At 36.8% G+C, this 25501-nt stretch overlaps 3 protein-coding genes across 4 annotated transcripts in view; 2 read left to right on the top strand and 1 right to left on the bottom strand.

The window, feature by feature from the left end:
• LOC113228918 (tektin-B1-like) overlaps nt 1–5083 on the top strand; it is a 6982-nt gene extending 1899 nt beyond the window's left edge. Inside the window, exons 4-7 of the mRNA XM_026462361.1 lie at nt 778–871; nt 1659–1787; nt 2810–3033; nt 4250–5083. Coding sequence (XP_026318146.1) covers nt 778–871; nt 1659–1787; nt 2810–3033; nt 4250–4649 — 847 coding nt within the window. The 3' untranslated portion in view covers nt 4650–5083. The remainder of the gene's footprint in view (nt 1–777; nt 872–1658; nt 1788–2809; nt 3034–4249) is intronic.
• Nucleotides 5084–5386: 303 nt separating this feature from the next.
• On the bottom strand, nt 5387–7912 carry LOC113228909. The gene has a single exon (XM_026462347.1). The coding sequence runs from the start codon at nt 7838–7840 to the stop codon at nt 7097–7099; it is 744 nt and encodes a 247-aa protein (XP_026318132.1). The 5' UTR covers nt 7841–7912; the 3' UTR covers nt 5387–7096.
• A 6254-nt stretch (nt 7913–14166) lies between these two features.
• LOC113228910 (tetratricopeptide repeat protein 5-like) lies at nt 14167–25200 on the top strand. 2 transcript variants are annotated; one of them, XM_026462348.1, is made up of 8 exons: nt 14167–14255; nt 16821–16953; nt 17563–17786; nt 18527–18826; nt 19591–19776; nt 20322–20500; nt 23145–23289; nt 24259–25200. In XM_026462348.1, the coding sequence occupies exons 1-8, from the start codon at nt 14181–14183 to the stop codon at nt 24376–24378; spliced, it is 1362 nt and encodes a 453-aa protein (XP_026318133.1). In that variant the 5' UTR covers nt 14167–14180; the 3' UTR covers nt 24379–25200. The 2 variants fall into 2 exon arrangements, with proteins under 2 accessions (XP_026318133.1, XP_026318134.1); XM_026462349.1 differs by having other exon boundaries at nt 17566–17786; nt 24259–25199.
• The last annotated feature ends 301 nt before the right edge of the window (nt 25201–25501 follow it).

The raw sequence follows: 25501 nt of genomic DNA, 5'->3' as shown, positions 1-25501 counted from the left end.
AGCATTGTTAGAGATATTATCTTTATTACAATAAATACAGAATATTTTTTGGAATATACGGAGACGTACACACAGGTCAGTAGTTGGCCTGTCTATATTTCAGTGCAAACGGGAGTTGAGATTTATAAGAGCTGTATCGCTAATGTGTTACCAGGAATATACGGCCCTTATTTCGTCTCTATTTCTAGTTATATACTCGATACACGTACAGTTATCAATCCAGAAACAGAAAACAATAGTCAGAAAAGGCGCCAAAAACAATCACATTTAAATTTAGAATTTAAATATAAAAGTAAACTTCAAAAGTACTAGATAAAATATATACCTCTACAAAAGATATTTGTAGCGACTGCTGCGATTCGCTACAGTGATTTTAAAGTTTTAAGCTCCTTCCATGATGTCTAATGAGGACGGAAAGGAAATTAATTTATAGATAATTTTAGAAACGGGAAAACAAAAAAGTTTTTATGGCGTATATTTATTTCGCGAATAAACAACCGTTTCGTGCCCTTTATAGGTTCCATAGTCACTGTAAAGTCATCAACCAGTTATGTCTAATATTAATGTAAATGAGCCATAAACGCAGGTTTGTTTCAAAAAACAAATATTATGCGCGATTTAGATCCGAAAAAATTGTTTCATTTCCTATGTGTAACAATAGAGGAAACTAAAAACTCGATGTTTTATAAACGATTACGTAAATATTTGATGGTTATAATTCAAACGCGCATTTGCCGTTACTACTTAGCAGGTTACTACTTAATTAATTCCTTGCAGAGGGTCGCCACCAAAGTGTTGGGAAAATCGATGTTCGGCACTAAAAAGAGATGGCCTTCGAGCTCTTTGCCGTGCTGTTGTTGCGAGACAGCAGGTTAGCAGGTATATGGTAGTACGTCGAAAGACAAAAATATGTCGTACGTATACATATTTTCGTCTTGCTCTGTCTGGTAAATGGCTAAAGATGAAAATTATTATGGTCCATATGGTGATCTAGTTAAGACACTGCTACGCGTGATCCAATTCCGTGTATCTCACTACAGCCACCTTGAAGAGATACTAATAAAAAGAATTTGAATTTTGTTGCTACTTAATTTTTTTTTTCATTTTTCAGCCCACTGCAGGGCAAAGGCCTCCCTTTTCTTTTTCCACTCTTCGCGATGTAACTCCGCTACAGGCCAAGATTTCATATACGCGTCCAATTCGTCACGCCATCTCGTTCTGGGTCTTCCACGGCTTCGTCTAGCGGTTGGTGGGATCCACTCCATGGTGGTCTTCTCCCACAACTCGTTTTACATGCGGCAGACGTGTTCGGCCTAGTTCAATTTTAAGCTCGCAGCTTTATGACTAACGTCAACGGCTTGTGTTTTGGAGCGCAGCATGCTGTTTCACACGCGGTCTGACAGTTTTACTTTCAAGATACTGCCCTCCATGCCTCGCTGACACACCTCTAATGCAAACCTCTGATGATTCGCCAAAGACCAAGTTTGAGCACCGTAAGTAAGGACGGGGAGAAAGTGTCCTTACTTATGGTATTAATATTACGATACCTACTGGTAATTTTCCCTTCATCAGGTCTTTCATTGCAAACTCGCGACGCTTAAAATATATTATAGCATATCTTTCAACTTAAACAGTTCCAAGTAATCGAATATTTTCAGGTTAGAGGTGCAAGAATAAAATTGTCCATAACGTCTGAAGCGTTCATGGCCAAAGTGGATGCTGCATTGAAGAGACGTATACATGCAAATAAATCAAAATACGCTGAACTGGAATGGCAAAAAGAAGAGGTAAAAACTACCGTGCCTGGTAGATTATGAGTACCGATCTCCGTACCTTCTGTTGCTCATAGCCCTGTGCCCAGTAAGAAGACTCTAGATATATATCTATATAGTGCTATGTCAATGTTGATATTGGTTTACAATTAATACTTTTACAATTATTTGGTTTACAATTAATAATTTAAGTTATAGTAGCTGTAGAGCTCCTTGTGAAAAAGTTCATCTAGTGAAGTACTGTCACCTTATCTATTTCTGCCGCCAAGCAGTAACGTGAGCATTAGATTCGAGGTAAGGGTGCTGGTGAATTTATAGGTACATGAGACTTTTCAAATTATGTCTCAGGGGATGGGCGCAATGGCAGTGCCCTTCAATTCTTTGCGAAAGCTCTCTGTTATAGATAGGCGTGTCGCTTATCAACAGACGCACGACTTGTTCGTCCCATTACTTAGTGTCTTTAAAAAAAATTCAACAAGAATTTCTTTATTTTCCTTGTCACAACAATTAAATTTATTGCCTGAAAAATGAAGTACTACTGCTAAAGTAAATCGAGTGTTTCAAAAACTACGTAAATAATCTTTCCCCGTATTTACTGTAATAATAATAAGTGGTAAAATGTGGTGGGAACAGAGTGGAACTATGCTGCCGTCTACTAACTAAAACGCGGGTAAGTGACAAAATATTTTTTTGAGATCTTATAGAAAACCATAACCCAATTTTAGTATATCGAAATTGTTTAATAGTATCTCGGCTATGCATCGTTACGGTAAGTTCGGATAAGTCGAACACGTTAACTAATTTAAACTGTTTTTAAAAGAGGATTTTGTGCTCTGTCTTAAGCTTTTCAAAACGAATATTTGGCCATTTAGTTAGTGGACCGCAGTATGTAGCGCTTTACAGATGTGTCGCACAGTGCAACAATTACCCGCGCAGATTCTCTCTATAGTACGCCTTTCTGGTGAGCAAAGTTCTCGCCAAAATTCGATCGAACAAGGTCTCTTCATTTTTTGTGACAATAACGCTTATTCTTATAGGCGGAAAACGATTTAAGAGTTTTAGAAGTAGAAATGTTGAATACTGAGCAAAGCCTAATTCAGAATATGGAACAAGAACGAGTGGTCAGGGCTAGACTCGCAGATAGAACCACCAGACCACCTGGTGAACTGCTTAAAGATGAAATTAATATAAATTTGAAAAACGAACTCATTAGAATCAAGCAGTTCGTCAGAGATCTTAGGAAAAACATCGAAAGCATTAGGTGAGTACTTTTCAATCATTTCTACTATTAGGAATATACGTATAATGTTTTATGTTACGTAGATACATATTTACGTATAAACATTTTTCACATTTAACATCGCTTCATTTGCCTTGGCCTACCAAAGTGTGAAAATTCTTAGTTGAAAATTAAACTTCTTATACAATGTTTACACATCATTTAAATATGCTCTTTACTTTTGTTAGTACGTCTTGCTTGAATTTTTTGTGCTCATGTTCTAAAATAGCCCACACTTCGTTTGCGGCGCTGCAACAAGACAGAGAACACAGACATTCGTAATTTTAGCACCTCCTTTTCGCTTAGTGGAAAATCACAATTTCATTCGTTGCACACGCCAATTGACTTGGCAATCAGCTCCACATATTATTTTAGTATCAGGGCTTAATTGATCATGTACAAATATGTTTTATTTACCTCGACGTTTCACAACGTCCATGGTCTTGAAGGTACTGAGAAAGTCCTTAGCAGAGTCCATTCGAGACCAGCAGCTTGATTTTGATTGCCTCTCCCGATCGGAAACTGCGTCTCTTCCGAGTCGAGGCGCATAATTGCGATTCACAACTGGCCGATCGGAAACTTTTGACATTTCAAATCGGGACAATAGTTGATTTAACTCACAAATTAGAAAGATATAGTAGGAATCAGGTTCATCTTCTCGCCCGGAAACCTATCTGATTTTGAGCCTACCCGATCGGTTCGATTCCGACTTGAATCAAAACCAGCATGCATGGACGTTGCAACACGTCCGAAACTTCGAGGGAAATAAAACATATTTATATATAATTAAAAAACAGTGCAAATCGTGAAAGTTTAATGCTCCATAAACTTCTTGTTTCTAGTGGTGTTTAATAGTTTAGGGTGAACTCACATTCACAATTATGTGACTAGCTGTAGCTAGTTGGGACGTCTACAATCAATTAGTCTTTTTCAAGTAAAGTTGCCCATCTATCATTGTAGAAGCTCGTTAGTATAATTCCCGAGCACATGTTCTAAATACGACTTTTTTAGTTTTCCTAAAATTTCTTTCTTCGAGAACTCTTTCGGCAAACAGGACACTTTTTAGGAATAGGTCCGTTTTGCGAATAGGTCCTACATCGACTAATCGCTCGACATGTAGAAGCTCGTATCTATAATGCCCGAGCGCGTGTTCTAAATACGACTTTTTTAAAGATTTCCTAAAATTTCTCTCTTCCAGTACTCTACAGGACAAACTAAAAAATTCTATAGTCCAAATCGAATGCGCACAAAGAGACTTGGTTCAAATAATTATTCTGGATGAAGATAGACAAGCAGCGCGGCAGGGACACGACATCAAAAATACTGTAGTTGATAATTCTAATCTTGTCGTATCTGGCACACCAAACACGTTCATTCCTGATTTTCCAACAACTGGCATGGAACCTGTTTGCACCGCAGCTGATTTACCCCCAGAAGTACGATGTAATGTACTTCTACCTATCACAGAAGAAGACGAGGAAGAAAATGATAATGAAGATCAAAATTGTGGAAGTTACTGCCTGACTAATAATGTTCCTGGCTATGATTATGATGATGTTGATGACGAGGGCCTGGATGATTATCCATTTGACTACTAATTTGACAATGCTAAAAACAGTTGCTAAATAAATAATTTCTGATTATTTTATGAATATTCAAACATAGAAAATTCATATAGAGCAAACTCAGTTTCTTACGCGCTCTTTTTGGCGAAATACGCCTTATGAATAAGTAGTAGAGTTCAAACAACTCATGTCAAGGTAATTTGCATAGAGATATTTTTGATTTGTGAAAGTTTTGTCTGGTTTTCGATTACAGCTTTTAGTTCTAGATGCATGATTTTTATTGTTATTATAGTCATTTAAAAAAATGCTACATTAATAATAGTAGTTAGTATAGAAATAATAAAATAAAATGTATTTTGAAATTTATTTAGGTAACAACTAAAATCTGTTTTAACATTATTACGAAAAAAAGACAAGATTATGTGAACTGAAAAAAATATGAACAGATTTTTTTTTAATTTCCGAGTATACGTAATATAATTTTGAATTTAATCATTTACATGATGTCCATATTATTTACAGAAATTAGTTTTTCCTCTTTACATTGCACTAAAATAAGATGGGTACCAACATGATTCTGCATAATATGTATTATTAATGTTAAAATATATCAAAATGGTTACATACCCAAATGGATAGTTGTAGCACTTTTATATAATATTATTAGTTATTACATTATATGATTATGAATATATGGGCATTTTGATTATATTGTTATATTTACAAGTCTTTAACCAGAAAATTTATAAAATTCATTACAACCAAACAAATTACATTACATTAAAACTTTCTAATCATGTATATAAAAATTAATTGAACACAAAAGCTGGTGAAAGGAATGTATGTCAAAAAAACGTACTGCAAACACCCTTAAATTTTATCATTTCATAAAAAAACCAATTGCTTTTTGTGTAGGTGCCACCATTTATTCATGTTTCAAAAAAAATGGTAGGTTCATCAAATTATTACTAATCATGGAAATAAAAGTAAATGAAATAACATTCCAATAAAATAAACCACTGTTATACCTAGTGAAACATCTTTTAAAAATAATAATTATATTCACTTCTGAAGGAATAAAATGTGTGCAATAAGAAGTATGTAGCTTGCGTCTTTTTCTAGTGTCAATTTTCAGCACAACTTATAGGAATAGTGAACATTTGAAGTGTCTAACATGTTTACTATTACACAAAAGGGGACAAAGTGTGACAGATCAACACTCAGTCAATACTGTAACATATACTGATAAATCAACATTGAGCCTTGCCAAAGAGTTGAAGTTACTTGATAACTTTTAAGTAATCTATGGTTACAATCTTATGTTTTTCTGTAATTTACTTCACTAATAAATAAACAAAGCAAAGACCCTAACAAATATGGTCTTTAAGAGTATGAATGTGGCAATACTTAGTACTTTATGCAAAAATTACTTTTAAAAATCGTTTTTCTCTAAGCTGGTTTTTATTTATCTGAAATAGTTTTTACCATCATCAACCCTTATTCACATCCACTGCTGCGTACAAGTCACCCGAAATTGAAGCTTTAGTATTAGTATATACAATTTAAAGTTGCTTAATATATTCTTCTTGTCATATTGATGGCAAAAAACTTGCAACATCCCATTTTTAACAAAAGGTTTGGCCATTAAACTGGCTGTATAATGTTTAACATATTAATTTTCATTCAAGTTTTAAAGTTCAGTTTCAATGATGAGCCCTAAATATAAATTTGAAGCAACTTCATAAACGCATATAATACTCAATAAGCATGTACAATACACATTCAATTGGTGGGGCCATTGATGTAACACTGTAAGAAATACTCAATAGTAACAGGTCAGAATTCAACACAACACTAGGTCCATCTATGCAAAGGCGCAAGCTATATAAGATCTATTTAAAAAAAGGGTTTATGACACATTATTACTAAACTCATACTTATGGGATACCATCCACAATATATTAACCATGTCATTTAGTATAGGCACATTGCTCAAGTATGCTAATAAATATAGCATATCATGAGGAGCGTTGGAACAAAGACTGCTTAGTCACGTTTTGAATTTTCATTTTCTGTAATGCCAAACTGCAGTTTTTGTAAGTTTCTACGAATAATGTATCCAACCTGAACAACAACCGCTACATCCACTTTAAAAATATGTTTGAAATACACAGATCTGAACACATAACGACAAATCCATTTAATGAAACTAAATTAAATTGGAATTGAAATTCATCCGAGTTCTCAGTTTTTGTTCCGTAACTCCTTAATTCTAACATCATAACTCCATCATCTTCAACTATAACTCAGATGTCCTTATATTACAATCTTACATCAAATTCAGTACATACAACTCAACTCATAGTTGAAGAAACTGGAATTATCCCACTACTTGCATGCAAATAAACTAACTAGCTAGATATAAACAGATATTTTTGGTGTTATCCATTAAACATGTAAAATATTAAGTCATTGATTTATTAACTTAAGTGCATTTCAGTGCTTATGTGCTCTTCAATACTCAGTACATTGCAACCTATCTCCACATGGCATTTGTTACAATAAGCATTACTCTCATGTTCATTAGAGAGATAGCTCTCAATCGAGATATCCTGGCCATCAATCAGATCCTCAATCTCAGCAAACCAATCCATATGTTGTTCATCGTCATCAATATGCTCCAGAATACTTTTCACTGTATTCTCAAGATACAAATTGCAGATTTTGCACCACACTTCATCATTATTTTCAACTGCAAATATGCCATTGAGAGGCTTCAGTTTTTCACAGACATTAGCCCTGTGGTTGAAATCATTAACATGCTCCTCTATATTAAGTGGGGTGCACTCTACACTACAGTTGCACACCTCACAGAAAACCTCATCCTTCTCCCCAGATAAGTAAGGAACGAGGCTGATGAACTCACCGTCGACGAGGTCTTCCATGGCGGTCATCCAATTAGCGTGGTCATCACCATCGATGTGCTTGGTTACCGATTCGTCTTCGTTAAGTGTGCGCTTGCATGGCTTACAATATAGGACGTCGTTGTTACAGTTTATCCCGTTCTCGGACATCAATTCTATGTTTTCCTTGTGCCTGGTGCCATTGGTGTGTTGTTCTATACATTTGTTGGCTTTAGGAATGTACACACCGCAGAAAACGCAGCGGACTCTGGTCTTCGAGCTCTCGTCCGCGACGATCCCATATAACAGGCTTGTTTTCATACTTTTATGTTTGCAAATGTGGTCTGGCAGATTTTATGTGTAACAGCGGAGAGGTAAAAATATTCAAACTACTTGGAATTTCGTATTTTTCTAGCAAACTATTTTTTTGTGATGTTTGCTTGACAGGAGAGTGAATGTAAACGGAATGACTACCGATTATACTGATTGATTTTTGGATTTTTGACCCTAAATTCTTTCATTTACGAATGAATGAATTTCAAATATCCTAGATACATGTGTTGGTCAAGGAAGAAGTTCCATTTTGAAAAAAAATATAGTTTTCAGAAAATTAAATATTTTTCCCATTATACTAAATCTATGATTTATTCCTATATTTTCCATATTTGACGTTGACACCAGTTAAAAGTTGAAGTTACTGAACGTAAACAATTGAGCTATCAAGTTTCTTCAACAGACATAATAAGTGGATAATATGTCTGTGGAGCCTATTTAGCGTAGACGGACTATTTAGAGATTTTTTCATCTATGATTTTTTTGCTATTATCAATTTTGATACAAAAATATAATACAAAAACATTTTGATACCTCGTTTTACTTGCTTTTAGCCATTGACTTACAATTATATGGACGTCGGGTCCGCGCTAAAAAGTGTCCGCACTTGTAAGGCGCTAAAATCGTATACAGAGCGCGACACTCCGCTTTAGTCTTCATTTGTTCTACTGACAGCGCGATACTGCGATGACATTACAATTTAAATTTCGAATAGGTTGACTTGGGACATTTTTTTCGTGGTTTTTGTATTAGACCCGTCGTCCATTTATTTGTAAGTCAATGCTTTTAGCTTTACAATTTTATTTTGTAATTCACGCTAAATAAAATTTCAAAAGTGTTAGAGTGAGTATGATTGTACAATGAAACTCGAAAGTCATAAAGAAGAAATATGTTTAAATATAGCTTGTCCAAAAAATGTCGGAAAAATAAAAAGAGATATAGCAAAATGTATTCACAATGTTATTTATAAATAGTATTAGCAAAGTGTAGTAAATTCATCGACTATAAGTTCTAAGTTGTTACGGGCCATCTTTGTTGAAGATTTGAGAAACTACGCCGAAAAATCCGAACAAAATGGAGTTATGTAAAATTCAGATTTGAAACAACCTGAAAGATTTAAAGATTATATCATGAGTACGGAACATGGCACTGATTCTGTACCAGAAACTTACAAATAAAATCTCGAAATACCAATAAATGGCATAAAGCTATGATAAGCGAAATAAATTCGTTAAAAGAAAACAAGACTTGGATACTTGTGGACTTGCCGGAGAAAAGGAAATACATACCATGTACGTGGGTTTATCGAGTAAAGCACAACTCAGATGGTACGGTAGACAAGTTTAAGGCGCATTTGGTGTTCAAAGGTTCACAAAAAAGGGGATTGATTATGATCAAGTTTCAGCTCTGTTGCTAAACTTGGAACAGTGAGAGCGGTACTTAGCGTAACTGTTAGTGAAAATATGGCTATTAGACAGTTTGACGTAACAACTGCGTTTTTATATGGATACCTTGATTAAGAGATCTACATGAAGCAACCCGAAGGATATGATGAAGTTACTGGACGCGTATGTCTTTTAAAAAGCAGTGTTTATGACTTAAGTGTTTAAAGCAAGCTCCGCGCTACTGGAATAAGCGCATAATGAATTTCTTCAAGGATATCGAATTTAAAGTAAGTGAAGCGGATTCATGCTTACTTATTAGAAATTCTAAAGCTGGAAAACTCAGTGTCGCACTGTACGTAGATGATGGGTTGGCAGCAGGCTTAAATGCGAAGTTAGTGGAAGAATTTCTGGAGCATTGCTTCTTACTTTCTTGGTATACAAATAGAACACAGAGAAGACGGTTTACAGATGCATCACGCTTCCTACACAAAGAAGTTGATGAAGAGGTTTATAGTAAAGAAGGTGTCAAGTGAAGGACGACTCGAGGATATTTTTACCAAAGCTCTACCGAGACCCAAGCCATAACAATTTGTCTGTCGATTGGGTATTCATTGAGAGAAGATGTTAAGAGTTTGAGTATGATGTTCAATGAAACTCAATGGTCCTAAGAAGAAATATGTTTAAATATCATTATACTATATATAGCTCGATTACCACTGACTGAACTAGATACTGACATAATTGTTCTCCCAGAAGGAGTGCCGGTGGGTAAAAATAATGTACTAGACTCGTAGACGGATCGGTCCCATGAGTACCAGAAAAATCCGAAATCTTCGAAAAGTGGACTGCATCAGGTGAACGCCTACGCGCGCGGCTAAAGTATAAGACCTACCGGAAAGGTGTTCTTACTAAAAATGGCCGCCACCCTGGTCAGTTTCTACCGGAAGTGAAAAAAATTCGAAATTCGTAAAAACAAGATGGCCGCCATACAAATTGCAGAGCTTTATATCTCGAAAACTACAAGAGGTAGGTGGGGGGTGCTCGACCAAATGTCATAGAGGGCGGCGGGGGTCAACTGCCGGTGACAAATTTTTTTCAAGATGGCCGACTCAAAATGGCGGCCCGAAAAAAAGGTGGTCCAATCCGGCCGAAATTTGGCATGCGGACGCGTATGGGGGCTTAGGTTACAAATCTGGGGTTAGAATTTTGATTCCGCCATTTTCCAAGATGGCCGCCATACATGTGAAACTTTCGCCCTTTGGAGTCATTTTTCGCCCAGAAGAAGGGTGGATTGGTACAAGTGATGTAGGAGAGTAATGGTTATATCGGTCATATGAACGTCAAAAACTATTCAACTCTTTAAAATGTGCTCCGCATCAGGAACTACCCTAGCCGTCCGGCCAAAGTATACGTCCAGGCTCAAAGTGCCCAAACAAATGTTCATACACACCCTGGGCAATTTTTAAGGAAAGTGAAAAAAGTTCAAAATTCGAAAAACAAAATGGCCGCCATACAAATTTTGAAAGCCTCCATCTCGGAAACTATTGGAGATAGGTGACTCGTGTTCAAACTAATATCGTAGACGGTGACAGGGTCTAACTGGCTATCGAAATTATTTTTCAAAATGGCCGATTCAAGATGGCGGCCCGACAAAAAGGTGCTCCGATCCGGCTGAAATTTTAAACACTTCCATGTCTGGTAGTTCCTAAAAATAATATGTGGTCAAAATATTGATTCCACCATTTTCCAATATGGCCGCCATACATTTTCCACAGTTCACTATGTTCCGAGACTTACATCTCGGCGAGTGTTGGACATAGATGAGAGGCGCTCAAGCAAATGTCGTACAGAATAGTTCGAGCCAACTGCAGGTAAAAAAAATTTTCAAGATGGAGGACTCAAAATGGCCGCCAGAAGAAAAAGTGCTCCGATCCGACTGAAATTTAACATCCGACCGTGAATAGAGGTTCATAGTATGTATCTGCGAATGTAATTTTAATTCCGCCATTTTCCAAGATGGCACATTTCTCCCAGAAGAAACGCGGGTTTATAAGAATGACGTATGCGAATAATGGTTAGGTGGATTTGGTGAGTATCAAAAAGTACCAAAACCTTCGAAAAGTGCTCAGCATCAGGGAGGACCCCAGCTGCACGTGCGAAGTATACGTTTTGGCCCTAAGGTCTCCAAACAAATGTTGCTCCACACCCTGGGCAGTTTCTAGCGGGAGTAAAAAAAAATTTCAAATTCGCAAAACAAAATGGCCGCCATACAAATTTCGGGGGACTATATCTCTGAAACTATTAGAAATAGGTAAATTATGTTTAAACTTAAGTCCGAAAAGGCGATAGGAGCTAATTGACTGTCAACTTCATTTTTTCAAAATAGTCGATTCAAGATGGCGCCCGAAAAAAATTTACCGATGGTGCTGAAATTTGGCACTTGGCTGCGTATGAGGCCCCATAATATGAAATTGTGTTTGTAGTTCTTCATTTTCCAACATGTCCGCCATACATTTTCCACCGTCCAACGTCATTGTTCTCCTAGAACGTATCGAGGTGTGTTAAATAAATGTACAAGGATTGTGTTTGACTGAGAATATTAAATATCAGAAAAATCCAAAACTTTCAAGACGTGGTCTGCATCAGGTAGGAGACACCACCTGCTCGGCCAAAGCGTCAGAGATGGTACGGCTTTCAAACAAAAATTATCAAGGAACCTGATCAGGTTCTATTGGAACTAAAAATTTTCCAAAATGGCGAATCCAAGATGGCCGTCATAAAAAAAAATTCTTTACTGAATCTTCGCAATTATTGATGATGTATGAGTAGTTTCTTCTGAAGTATATAAGGATACGACTTGACGAGATCATACCAACTACTTGATTCCCTCAGAACCAAATAAAGTTAACAAAAATATATTTCTGAAACAAACACTACAACCAGCAAACTGTCACAAGCCTAAGACACAGGCCTCGCGGGCCGTTTTAGCGGCCCAGCGCAACGCGCAACATACTATACGTGTGTAGCTCGATTACTACTGACTGATGTAGACATTTAGGTAATAGTTCTCCCAGAAGGAACAGCGATAGTTTAAAATGATTTACAGGAATAGTGGCTGGAAGGGTTCAGTGAGTACGAGAAAATCCGGATATCTTGGAATAGTGCTCCGCATCAGGTGGGACAGAGGCTGTTCGCTCCAGTATCGTAGATGGGCACATGGCTCTCAAATAAAAGTTGTCAAGAATCTTAGTCAGGTCCTACCAGAATCGAAAGTGTTCTGATATGACGAATTTAAGATGGCCGCCATACGAAATTGACTATTCTGAATCTTCGCAGTTGTCAATGATATACGAATGGTTTGTTCTGAGATATTTAAGGATACAACTTGACGCGATCGTACCAACTACCCCTACATGTAACTTAACTGGAGCAGTCGACAACCCTGCTTCCTCCCATCCAAACTCAACCAAAGAGGATTCTCTACTGAAATATGAAGTCTAATTCCCAACCTGTCACACGAGTCCTAAAGAAAGCCCTCGCGGGCCGCTTTAGCGGCCCGGCGCATCGCGCGGCATCTAGTGTTTAAATATAGCTCGTTCAAAAAATGTCGAAAAAATAAAAAGATATACAGCAAAATGTATTTACAATTTTATTTATAAGTAGTATTAGCAAAGTGTAGTAAATTCAAAGTAAAAGATCTACCTAAAGGCAGAATAATAAGAGTATTCTAATTATATTTTTCCAATTTTTCCAACTTGTCAGATTATTTTACGGAAAAATTTCCATTGTTTCAAATTTTTCGGAAAATTATCGACAGTACATACATTATTATAATAAGTCTATACAGGGCGTCTCACAACGGTCACGCGACTATGCCACACGGAGGGAATGTACCTTAAATACCGTAGATTAAAAATTTCACTGAAAGGAGACTTCATTTTTTCATCGAACGCATTCAAGGATTATGAAATATTAGAGTGTCTAAATCGGGAGTCGAACACGCCAAATGTGTAAAAAAAAACCTATAATTTTACCATAGAAAGCTTCACACAACTTCTTGTAAATAACATAACGTCTTAAATAAATGGAAGATCATGAAATTTTACTCAAATAACTAGGCACATTTACTGCAACTTAAAATTAATTTAAGTTATCAAATGCCAAATGCTTAAAATGTGTCCCCTTTCTGTAGTAGGCAAATTTTCACTATTGATAATACATCAAATTATTTAGGCTATGTTGAGGCTTTCGACCGGTTTATTAAAATTACAGGTTGTTTTTTTCACATTTAGAGGCCATTAAGTATTTAAAAATCTTTGAATATAGTTCGATTTGTTTTTAAAAGTACACTTCCGGACACGTAAGTCGAGCCACCTTGCATTTTCAGATTAACTGGCATAAGCTTAAACAATGTTTGATTGATCGAAAACTACTAAGCTGTTTTGAAATTGGTATACTAAACGTCATTTCCATGAGTCCTTGTTGAAAATTTGAATTTATAAAACCGGGAAAAACTGTTTTCTTCAGTGATAATAATACTTTTGTATTCAGCCTTTTAACGATAAAAATGCAAGGTGGCTCGATTTACGTGTCCGGGAGTATATATTGAAGTCTTTGTTTCAGTAACATTTTCTATCTACGGACCTTATGGTACGTACTTTCCCTCCGTGTGGCATTAGCTTAGCCGTGAGACGCCTGTATTTTTTTTTGGTTAGGACAATGACTTACAAATACGGAACCATGAAATGGCAAGTCAAGAAGAAAAAAAACGCACAACATAAATATAAATGAATGAGAATGAAAAAAAAAAAAGAATGAACGGTTATGCAGATTTTGTTGATTTGTTTTGTATTGTTTCTAGATTGTGATCGTGAAAATTAGCTATTTAGGTACTTAACTCTTGATGTTGTTGGTTGTGTTCGTTCACCCTCTGTTCACCCACGATGTCGCGTGATTCAGAAGATGAAATTCTTACAGATGTATTGGAAAACGCAGCTGAAGTCGTGGAAGACCTGTCGGTATGTTTTTCCAGGACATTATTCCTCATCTTTCGCCTTATTTAAAATTTCGCCATATTATATTTGCCACTTTTAAAATATCATTTTGAATATTTGCAACTCTTAACTTGTCGTACTTGAGTAAATTCAAGTTACAGACCACGAGATATACACACAGCTAATTGGCTAACCTCTTTATGGATTTAGGACTATAATAAGCCCAAAGAAGTGTTGGAACGATAATATTTGCAAGACATTGTGTGCAATATTCGTTCCTCAAAATTTATGGCGTGGGCGTACATACCCGAAATCGGCTTTGTATTTGTAGTCGCTACTTCCAGGTTAATTACTTTTCGCAGTTAATGAGTGTCTGCACATGTCCTAAATGGAGCCACTCACCTAATAATAATAATAATAATAAAAATAAAAACTTTATTTCAGAATAAAAAACAATCCATTTTGTTATTAAGACGTATCCTTTGTGCATCGAGTATATAACCAGAAATAGAGACGAAATGAGGGCCATATATTCCTGGTAACACATTAGTAATACAGCTCTTATAAATATCAACTCTCGTTTGCACTGAAATATAGATAGGCCTACCACTGACCTGTGTGTATGTCTCCATATATTCTAAATAATATTCTGTATTTATTGTAATAAAGATAATATCTCTAACAATGCCATGCTGTTCTATTCGGTGGTGTGGGAAAAACAGCTAAACATCTAGTTACAAAACAAACGGAATCACATTTCATTGGTAATTAAATATTAAATATGTAATTAATTCCATTATAGCAAAGCTCAAGTTAATTGGTCGATTTGAAGTGAAACATTTGATGACACCCATTGACAACACCTGTCAATTGTTTTGAATTCAGGCTAGCCAATCGAAGCGCAGTTGTCACAGTATTGATATGGCAGAATAGTTTTCAAACAAATTAAATGACATTTCGTCTCTATTTTTGGTTATATACTCGATGCCTTTGTGTCAGTACTTAAATTTAGAGTACATAAAGCTGGGTACTCATTAGCGAATTGTAACTGTAACATGACAGAGACAGTAAAAAGGTTCTAGTGTGTACGCGTGAAACAGTCTTCCTTCAGAATGAGATTATGTTCAGCTCACTGCGAACCGCACACTTTCCACTAGCAGCAAGCTCGTGAACCCATTCCTAGCAACTCATCAGCTAAATAGGCCTCATATCACTTTTAAATATCAACTCTGGTTTGCGCTAAAATCACAAATTAGAAAGCTGATATAGTATAGCTCCAACAACAAAATATTCTGTATTTATTGTAATAAAGATAATATCTCTAACAATGTGTGGGAAAAATAGCAAAACATCTAATTACAAAACAAACGGAACCACATTTCATAGATAATTAAATATCTAATTTTTCAATTTACATCTATTATAGCAAAGCTCAAGTTAAACTGGTCTCTTTGAAGTGAAACAATTGACAACACCTGTTAATTGTTTCTAATTCGGGCTGGCCAATCGGAGCGCAGTTATCACTATAATGATTTGGCAGAATACTTTTCAAACAAATCAAATGACACTTTGTCTCTATTTCTGGTTATACACTTGTTGCATAGCATGCAATGGTTTTGGTTACAACTCACTAGTGAGTACCTTGCTTAACTTATGACATTATTCAAAATACACCCTTTTAATGATACAGTGCCACAACAAAGGGTTGTCAAATGGTTCATGTGTGTTACCTAACAATAGCTGTATTTTAAATACATGCCGAATTGTCAGAATTTAGCAGATCAATGACAAAATAGACACTTGTCACAGCTCATTGTATATAGATACAGTATACTGCAGTTAATTAGTTTTTAGTTATAACCAGCCATACACCATGAAAGAAAAGAAAATCATAACAACATTAGTGTTGTAGAGATGTATATTAAATTGCAAGTGACGAAGTTGCAATGCCAATTCATGTTTCTGAGAAAAAATAAAAATGTGTACCCATCACCACTTTGGTTCAATTAGGTTGGCAATCACATTAAACTAACTGTCAATCTACTTGAATAACATTCATTTCAATAAACATTATCAATATGCAGTATCGTAAAAACCATAACTGGCTTAACACAATACTGTTGAATTAATCGCTAACCACATACATAATTTGTACATACTAAAAACCAACCGACACTAACAAGCAAACGAAAACAACAAGTGGGTATTTCATTAAAAAATTAAACTAATTATTACATTGAAATGCAAAAAATGATTGTACTGGAGTAGAAAAGAAGCGATGTGCCATGTATTCTACACTTGCTAACCAGTTTGTCATCATTATACCTCCCACTGGTAATCTCCATTGCTCCATTGCACATAGGCAGTTTGTATAATGTCTGAGGATTTGTAGTGGTTCTAACTGCCAACAGTACTTATTTCTTTACATGGTTACAGCAATCATGGTGCTACAAAAGTAGGCTCCAGAATCTTTTCGCTGGAACATTTCTTTTTGTTGTTTTGTATAAATGTTTAGTTTTATTATGTAGTGGTGACAGAAATAAAGTGTTCATATACCAAAAGGTGAGTGATTATTGTTTTCTGTTGTAGAAAGAACTGGCAGAGCTGTACCAGTACAGAGATCTGTTTTTTGAAAATCATCCTTTAGAGCTTGCTAATGAAAAAAACAAGTTTGTTGATCAGAAGAAGGATGTTATCCTTGAAAAATTTGAGAATATTGATGGTAAGTAGACACTTTGTTTTGATTTCTATTAATATAATATGAGGTAGATTGGTTGGCTTTAAGGTTGCATGGCAATTTGGACAAACATTTGTAGCACTATCTGGATCTGCACTAGTTCACTAGACATTGGTGAAATGGATCCATTCCCCACCTTTTTTTGGAATTTTTATTTATTTATAATAAGACATTTTTAGTAATGTTAACATTTACATTTATTCTAATGAACTAGTATAATCTACTACACACACAAGATATACTAAAAAAAGAAAATCTGGAACCATCACGTGATCAGTGATTATTAATATGTGGAGTTTCTGTCAACCTTGCTGTGAGACATTATTAATTACTATGTTTAATAGTTGCATCAACAGATTTATGAATTCTAAATTGATTTGTTTTGTTTTGTACTGTACAGTCTCTATACAATTATAGCTCAGGAGGAGTAGACTGCTCTGATCAGATGTTTAGTCAGGACTGCCCTCATCTTTTGTTTCGTCCGAAAGAAAGTTGGTCTAATTTTGAATTTCCAGCAGTCTTGTAAGTCTTTGTGTCCAGCCAGTCTGCTGGCCATCCATCCACTACAGTACCCTTAAAGAATTCTGTTTTTAGTAGACTCCCAGATACCTCTATCGCTTCGTGCTCAATTCCTGTACCTCAAAGGCCGATGTTACAACATAAGTCCAACATATGATGCACGAGCCACTCAAAGCCTTAGCAAAGCAGTAAAACTAAACCCACATTTGGTTGATGCGTGGAACGAGCTTGGGGAGTGCTATTGGAAGAACATGAATGTTAAGGATGCAAAGGCTAGCTTTGAAGGAGCTCTTAAACATGTGAGTCACTACTTTTAAGAAGCAGTTGCACATAGGAAATAAAACTATTTTTCCGGATTTAAATCGCGTATATTTGTTTTTTCAAACAAACCGACGTTTCGGGCCCTTTACATTTAATTGAAATCCGGAAAAATAGTTTCATTTCCTATGTGTAACAATCGCGAAAACCTAAGAACTCGATAAGCAGTTGCACTTCAAAGTCGCACATGAATTTTGGTTTTCTAATTTATCCATAGATGTCTCTGTAATCGCATTGGACTATGTGAGGTTTTGACAGGTGATATACTGAATTTGACTGCAAATTTATAGATTTTCCACAGCTTAGTAATAAAAGTAATTCTTAAGATCTCTAATTTCACACCAACTTTAAAAAAAATTAATTGTAAAAATTATAATCGTAGGCCTGGGTCCCAACCTCTACTATCTAGTTGACTGAAATATTACAGACATTGTAATTTAAACTGTTAGTTTTACTGCTAAGTATCGTTTTACAGTGCTAATAATGAGTATAATGGCAATACCTAAGACAAACATTGTTTTTATAACAAATAAGAACTTATACATGTAATATACATATTAATCATGAAAATCAAGAAAATTCTTATAATTTATGCTTTTGACAGTCTTTGTTTTGCTGAGTGCCTCTAGTTCGCTTACTGTAAACTGTTGGAGAAGAACTCATGGAGTTAATCTATTGGCAAGCCTAATTTATAATAAAAACATTACAAATTTCTCCACAGGAACGAAATCGTCTCTCCCTCCGTTGTCTCTCAATAATTCTCCGTCAAGAAAGTGGCGCAAATAAACGTGGGGAAGCAACGGCAACAATTTTCAAAAGTGTGGAGTTGGCTAAGGAAGCTGTAGCTTTAGACCCAAAAGACGGTGTATCGTGGACTATTCTGGGAAATGCTTATTTGTGCCAATTTTTCATGGTAGCTCAGGACACAGTGACTTTAAAGGCTTGTCTAAGCGCTTATAAGCAAGCCTGGGCTGATCCTATCGCTAAGGGGCAACCAGATTTGTATTATAACAGGGGGATTGTAAGTATTTTTGAACTTAATACTTGTTTTACATACATTCTTGCCATTTTAATATAAAAAAAAATTAAAATTATAATAGGGAATGAAACTATTTTTCCGGATTTAAATCGCGTATATTTGTTTTTTCAAACAAACCGACGTTTCGGGCCTTTTACAGGTCCACAAAAATAGTTTCATTTCCTATGTGTAACAATCGCGAAAACCTAAGAACTAAAAATTATAAATTTATTTCTCAATATAGTCTAATGCTTAATTTGTCAAAATAAACAGTTTTGTTTTACTTTCTTTTCCGTGTTTTTTAAAAGTATCTGGAACATACACTAGAGCTTTATGTGCGTAGTCACTGGAGCTGCAGTCTAGCTGTTATGCAACTGCAAAATGGTTATATGCAATGCAATGGCTAGATGCAATTGGTACCACTGGCCTCACAAGCACACCACACGTGCCCGTTGCACCCAAATTGTTTTCCAACTACTATTGTGTAACGGTGATATAAAAAACCAGTTCACGCGACACATAACGTAGATAGTTGAAGCATTGTTCGCACGCTGGGACATTGGATGAGACTGCATGCCGTCGCATAGTGCTATTAATGCTCATTTGTTTTTGTGTTGCTGTGTTTGTATTATGTAACTAACCCTTAGACCTAAGCATTTTGTAATTTACTGATTGTTGATGTATCTGGTTCCGAAATAAATAATAATTATTATTAGCTTCAAAAGCTTGGCGTTTCTCGTAAAAGAATATTATTCCGAATATCTCAGGCTTTAAAATACGAAGAGTGCTACGACGAGGCACTGGAAAGTTTCGACTACGCCTGTCGCCTCGATCCGCCATGGGAGCCTCCAAAGCTAGAACTGAATATGCTACGGCAATATGTTCACGGGACCAATGACCTCGTACGAACTAAGGGCAAGATTAAGACAAAGAAGTTGTTACAAATGGTGCAGGTATGTGATATCTACCCCCAAGTGTATTTATTGTTCAGACGTTAATATTATAGGGCAGTCCACATCCGTAATTTGTAAACGACTAACTGCTAATATCGTCTGCTTAAAGGTAAAACCACATAAGTGGCATTCCACAAATCCACAAAAAATCTTCAAATTATGTACCTGTTGTAAGAAAATCACTATCTTTCGGCAAATAAAACCACTTGTGTTCGATTTTTGTATTATAATTATACAAACTAGTGAAGTTATTTGACAAAAAGTAATTGAATATCAATTCAATAAAAATTTAAATATTCCACCTCTAAGGGTGGCAAATGATGGATGAATCCGGTTTCGCGCACTTTCCTTTTTCCAAAAACCGACAAGCAATTGAGGTCGGACTTAAAAAAAAATAAAAGTTTGTAATTATTCTGTAGGAGCAACTAAAACAATAATGTGACAACCCTAATGTGTTCCGAGGGCCGTGTAGAGTATAGGCATTGACGGGAGTTGCACTCTTTGTCTTATTTCGTACTATGCTGCTAATATACTAATTTTTGCAGTCGATAGACAAAAAGATGATCGCTCCCTATGGTCCAGACACGAAGCATACAGTGGGTACTCGCAAGAACGTGACGTTCGAGCAGGTTCGCCTCGACGCGTTGCAAGAGGGAGACAATGAGGGCAAAGTTCTCCTGGGCAGAGTCGTCGGCTCTATTCACAGCGAGAGCGCCGTGCCTTTGTGAGTTTTGATTGTATTTGTACGAATACGATTAATTTTCTTTCGAGTTGTGGTCGAGCGGCAGTGACACTGGCTTTATTTCAGAATTGATTTTTTTACAGACGAAGTTAAAACCATTTGAAAAATGTATATCGTACTTCTTCTTCTTAGCGTGTCGACTCTGACGTTTATATTTGTGAGGATCAGTACTCAGCGACTGACACAGCGTTATCAGTGGCGTTGTACAAGTCCTCGCGTGTGCAGGTGTAGGGGCACGCAGGACAAGACAAAAGTTGTGCCGTAGTTTGGGGAGAGACACCACAAATACGAGCCATAACCCCACCTGTGCAAGCTCTACTTGACTCGGCCGACTTGAGTCCGCAGTCTATTTAAAGACTTCCAAGTGTGCCAAGGTAGATTATGCCCAGGAGAAAGGTGCTCCGATAGCGGAATGAGTGACGCCATGGGGTATCGCTCCTTCCAGAGATTTATACGGACTTGATTAGTTTCTCCGTCCAAAGGGAATACTTCTTTAATGAAGCTATGCCGACTCTTTAGCCTCTGTAATTACCGGCACGTGATAGTGTTAGGGGTGCCGCGGTCAGTCTCTTTTTTTAGGGAGCTAGCCACATCAACGTCAACCAGCGAATACAGCATACCAACAGAGGTTGGTTTCAGACAGTCCGTAATGATTCGACATGTGTCATTTAGTGCTGTGTCCACCAGGTGCGTGTGTTCTGAACGGCTCCACACGGGGCTAGCCTAAAAGGAAAAGGAAAGGGCTAGTACGGTCGTTCGCAAAGTTTGTAGCGAAGCTCCCCACTTTTCGAGTGCCCACTTTCTGCTTGGTATTGATGCAGTGCTGTTTGTAAGTTAAGGCTCTGTTCAGAGTAATACCGAAGTATTTTGAAGTGGAGAAATCGGCACATCCCTCCATCTAAGCAGGCGCTTGGGGCGTCAGGGCCCGATCGTCGGCTTAAATGAAGGATTTGGTGTTCGATGCAAGAGGCTGATCGTTCGTGTAGATGTTAAATACCATTGGGATTAACACACAACCCTAAGGAAGGCCATTTTTTAGGGTTCTTCGTCGACTCCTTCCTGAAAGGAGATGGACCTGAAAGCGACTGTTGTGGGAACCCTAGAAATGATCCCAGGATGCAGGAGCTATATCTTACTCGTCGTGTATATAACCAGAAATAGAGACGAAATGTCATTTAATTTGTTTGAAAACTATTCTGCACAAATCATTACTGTGACAACTGCACTCCGATTGGCCAGCCCGAATTCGAAACAATTCACGGGTGTCGTCAATTGTTTCACTTAAATCGACCAGTTTAATAAGTTAAAAAAAAGTTAAAAGCTCAAGAGCTTTGCTATAATGGACGAAAATTCAAAAATTACATATTTAGTTACCGATGAAATGATTCCGTTTGTTTTGTAATTAGATGTTTTGCTGTTGTTCCCACACCAACGAACGGAACAGCCGCCCATTATTAGAGATATTATCTTTATTACAATAAACACAGAATATTTTTGGAATATACGGAAATGTACACACGGGTCAGTGGTTGGCGCCGTACTATTTTAGCTCTCTAATTTGTGATTTCAGCTCGAATGAGAGAATTGATATTTAAAAGTGATATAAGGCCCATTTGCCTGATGAGTTGCCAAGGATGGATGGCACTTAAGTCGTGTCTATTTCTGGTTATATACTCGATGTAAGATACTCGAGGCAATAAATAAACAATAATTGGAATTTCTTATTCCATTAGTTTTTTTTTACCACTGGCAACTACTGGGATATTTTAAATTCCATTTGTCGCCAGTGGCAACAACAGATCTTTTTATCCCATTTGTCATCTGGTAACATATGGGATTTTTTTCCCCCACTTGTCGCTAGTGGGAACAAAGTCAGTGGTGACAACTGGGAATAAGCGTTTACAAGTTATTATTATATGGTACTGCATGATTGACAACCGCGCTGTCAGTCGAACAAACAAAGACTTGCACGATTGACGCTCTGTATGCCATTTTAACGCCCTATAGGTGCGGACACTTTTTAGCGCGAACATCCATTTATTGGTAGGTCAATGGTAGTGATTTCGTATCTTATCTTTTACGCACTTCAAAAAAGGAGGTGGTTCTCAATTTGATTGTATTTTTTGTATTTTACGCGATTACTCCGATTTGTGAACCGATTTTGATGATTCTTGTTTTATTTTAAAGACTCAGTATTGATCTTATATAAATTAAAAAAAAATATTCCACCTCTAAGGGTGGCAAACTAGGAGATTAATCCGGTTTCGCGCATTTCCGTTAACCGATTTCAATAAAAAAAAATGTATTATTAAAAGGAATCAATGCGCTTAGCTATTCGATACTACGTAAAATATTATAGTCAATTCGAAGCCAGGGAAGCACTGCCATCTTATCTATTTCTGCCGCCAAGCAGTAATTTCAGCATTACTGCGTTCCGGTGGGTAAGGGTGCTGGTGAAATTATAGGCACATGTCAACTTCTGTCTCAGTCAATTTCTGTCTGATCTTTGTGATTTAAAGCTCTGAGTGGCACTATAACTGTTATGGACTTGCGTTTCGCTTACCACCAGATGCACGACTTGTTCGTCCCGCCATTTGGTATCATAAAAAAAATCCATTTGTTTCAGCACATTCGCGATAGTTGACGAGAGCATGCAGTGCGTATGCGTGACGGTGTATAACTGGGCAGATGGGCGCGGTGCCATCATCGGCGACTGCGTGGCCGTGCCCGAGCCACGTGTTAAAACACACAAACTCGAATCACCACTTGCAGTATGTCAATTCAAAATAATACTGTCATATCAGCAAGTATTTCGATACCTCTAATGAACACTTATTTTTTTACGCGGGGAAATCCATCATGGATACCTTACGCCTGGTGACACAGACGGAAGGTTATGTGAGACTCCTACTGACTAAAATCCTTCGGGATTTTATGCTGATGCTGCGGATGCTGCGGCATTCGTCTCTGCAACGTAAACTGGATCTTGGGGGCGCCGATGCATTTACTTCGACTTAATTTTTGGACCTGTTCTGTTTTTATTTTCCTTATTATTTCTTAACCGGGGAGCATAATATTAGTAAATAAATATGGCTGTTTACAAAAAAAACAGAAACTGACCAAAACATGAAGTTGGCGTAGTGTTCCTTGAAGGTATCGAGATTGAGGCGTCAACTTCCGACTCCTGCCGCTGTTTCTTAATGCTCCGAGGTCGGTCTCAAACTATTGACATTTATATCTTAGTTCAATTGTTATAGTATAAAATATAAATTGATAAATTGAATGCCTTCGGCTCATGCCGATATCGATGGGACCTAAGTATAAGGGCGAAAGTAACAATTTGATCATTTTCACTTTTTTTTGTGGGAAATGCTTCATTTCATTGTAATCTATAAGGTAACGTTAAAACAAAATCAAACATATTCGAGGAAACCTCGAAATACAACGATATCTTGAAAATATACCAGATTTTAAGTGGAAGCCTCTCCTGTAAAATTGTGATTTTGCGCTTTGGCCCTTATAAATAGGACCCATCGATATGCGCCGAAATCCATCGGTGTGCGCCGATTCCTACGGCACGTTGGCGGACGTACGGGATAATCCATCATCAGTGTGCGCTGGGGGTAAAAGATCCTCTTCGATGTTCTCACCCCGAGTTCCGCCGGTTAGCGCTGACCCTTAACCGTCTATATCATGTCGGTGACCTGACAACAGTGTACATTTTCTGTTCTTTTTTCCAGACATACAACTTCAAGTCAATACGCGTAAACAACCCTATGTGGTTGTTGGTGAATGGCAAACGCGTTGGCCGCGAACAATACGCCAGCACCAGAGTAACAAGCACGTACCAGATTCACTGACATACGCCAAACGACGGCGAGCTCATCGACGAAACATTGGTCGAACTACATCTGCCCAATATGGACTTTGTGCATAGGGTTGAGTATTATCGTCCATTGAATTTGTTGTTTGAGTTTATCGTTGGACCCAGCACTTCGGCTCTTTAGATAAAAGCCGTTTATTCAAAGGTAAAACCACTCGCTAACGTCATATCGTAAATACGAATTCGGTTTTCGAAGCACGGGATTCGTGGGTAATAAAATACTAAGTAATATCATTAAAAAAATTAAGTGTAAACTAGAACAATCGCGCCTGAGTGGACAAAAATAACAATGAGTGCAGAAGATCATGGTTGTTTATTGGTGCATATAAGTTACGTCAAATAATACTTAATGTTTTTACTAATGTCGTCTACAATATGGCGATATACTGTTAGCACTAACTAGCTAGATGCTAACTTTTTTAGTGTTATAGCTCCTTCGATACGACTAACGTCAGAATGAGGAATTATTGAGTTGGCTCATTGACAATTTAATGTATACATAAGTTATTTTATAGGTTTGTTGTAATACAGGCGTGACAGCTGCTTGATAACAATATTTCTTAGTATAGACATAGTATGATAAAACAAGTAGACCGATTCTCGAACTCTTCGATATTTTAACCAAATCGTTCGATTGGATATCGTTCTCGAATCAAAGGGGGCTTTCCGAGTTATTCAGAACATTAGAGTTAAACGTTGGATTCGGATTCGGATACGATATCGTTATCCAACAACGTTTACGGAGTTAGTCGGTGAAATAGATTATAAGAAAAATGAAAATTCTTTTTATATACATTTTTAAGACTTTAAAGACATATAAAATAGGAATGCATTAGTCTTGCATTAAAATAAATTAATAAAATTGAACAAAATTCAGACTTTATTTAAAATAATAAGAGATTTCCATATTACATTCTTGCTTTCTAAACAATTGGACGTTCGGTAACTTTCATTCGATAACTGTGTTCTGAATAACGTTGTAGCCTTCGCTGGTCGAGAAGTTCGAGTAATCGTACTGGTGTGACATGATTCCGGTTCGGTTGCGAAGACTACAGTTTGACGTTCGACTCGGTTGTTGTGAATAAATGAAAAGAAATCGG

Source organism: Hyposmocoma kahamanoa, unplaced genomic scaffold (genome assembly GCF_003589595.1).
Source record: "Hyposmocoma kahamanoa isolate Upper Pololo Valley unplaced genomic scaffold, ASM358959v1 262, whole genome shotgun sequence".
In the NCBI taxonomy this organism is placed as follows: Eukaryota; Metazoa; Arthropoda; class Insecta; order Lepidoptera; family Cosmopterigidae; genus Hyposmocoma; species Hyposmocoma kahamanoa.
This window is presented reverse-complemented; position numbering and strand designations above follow the sequence as displayed.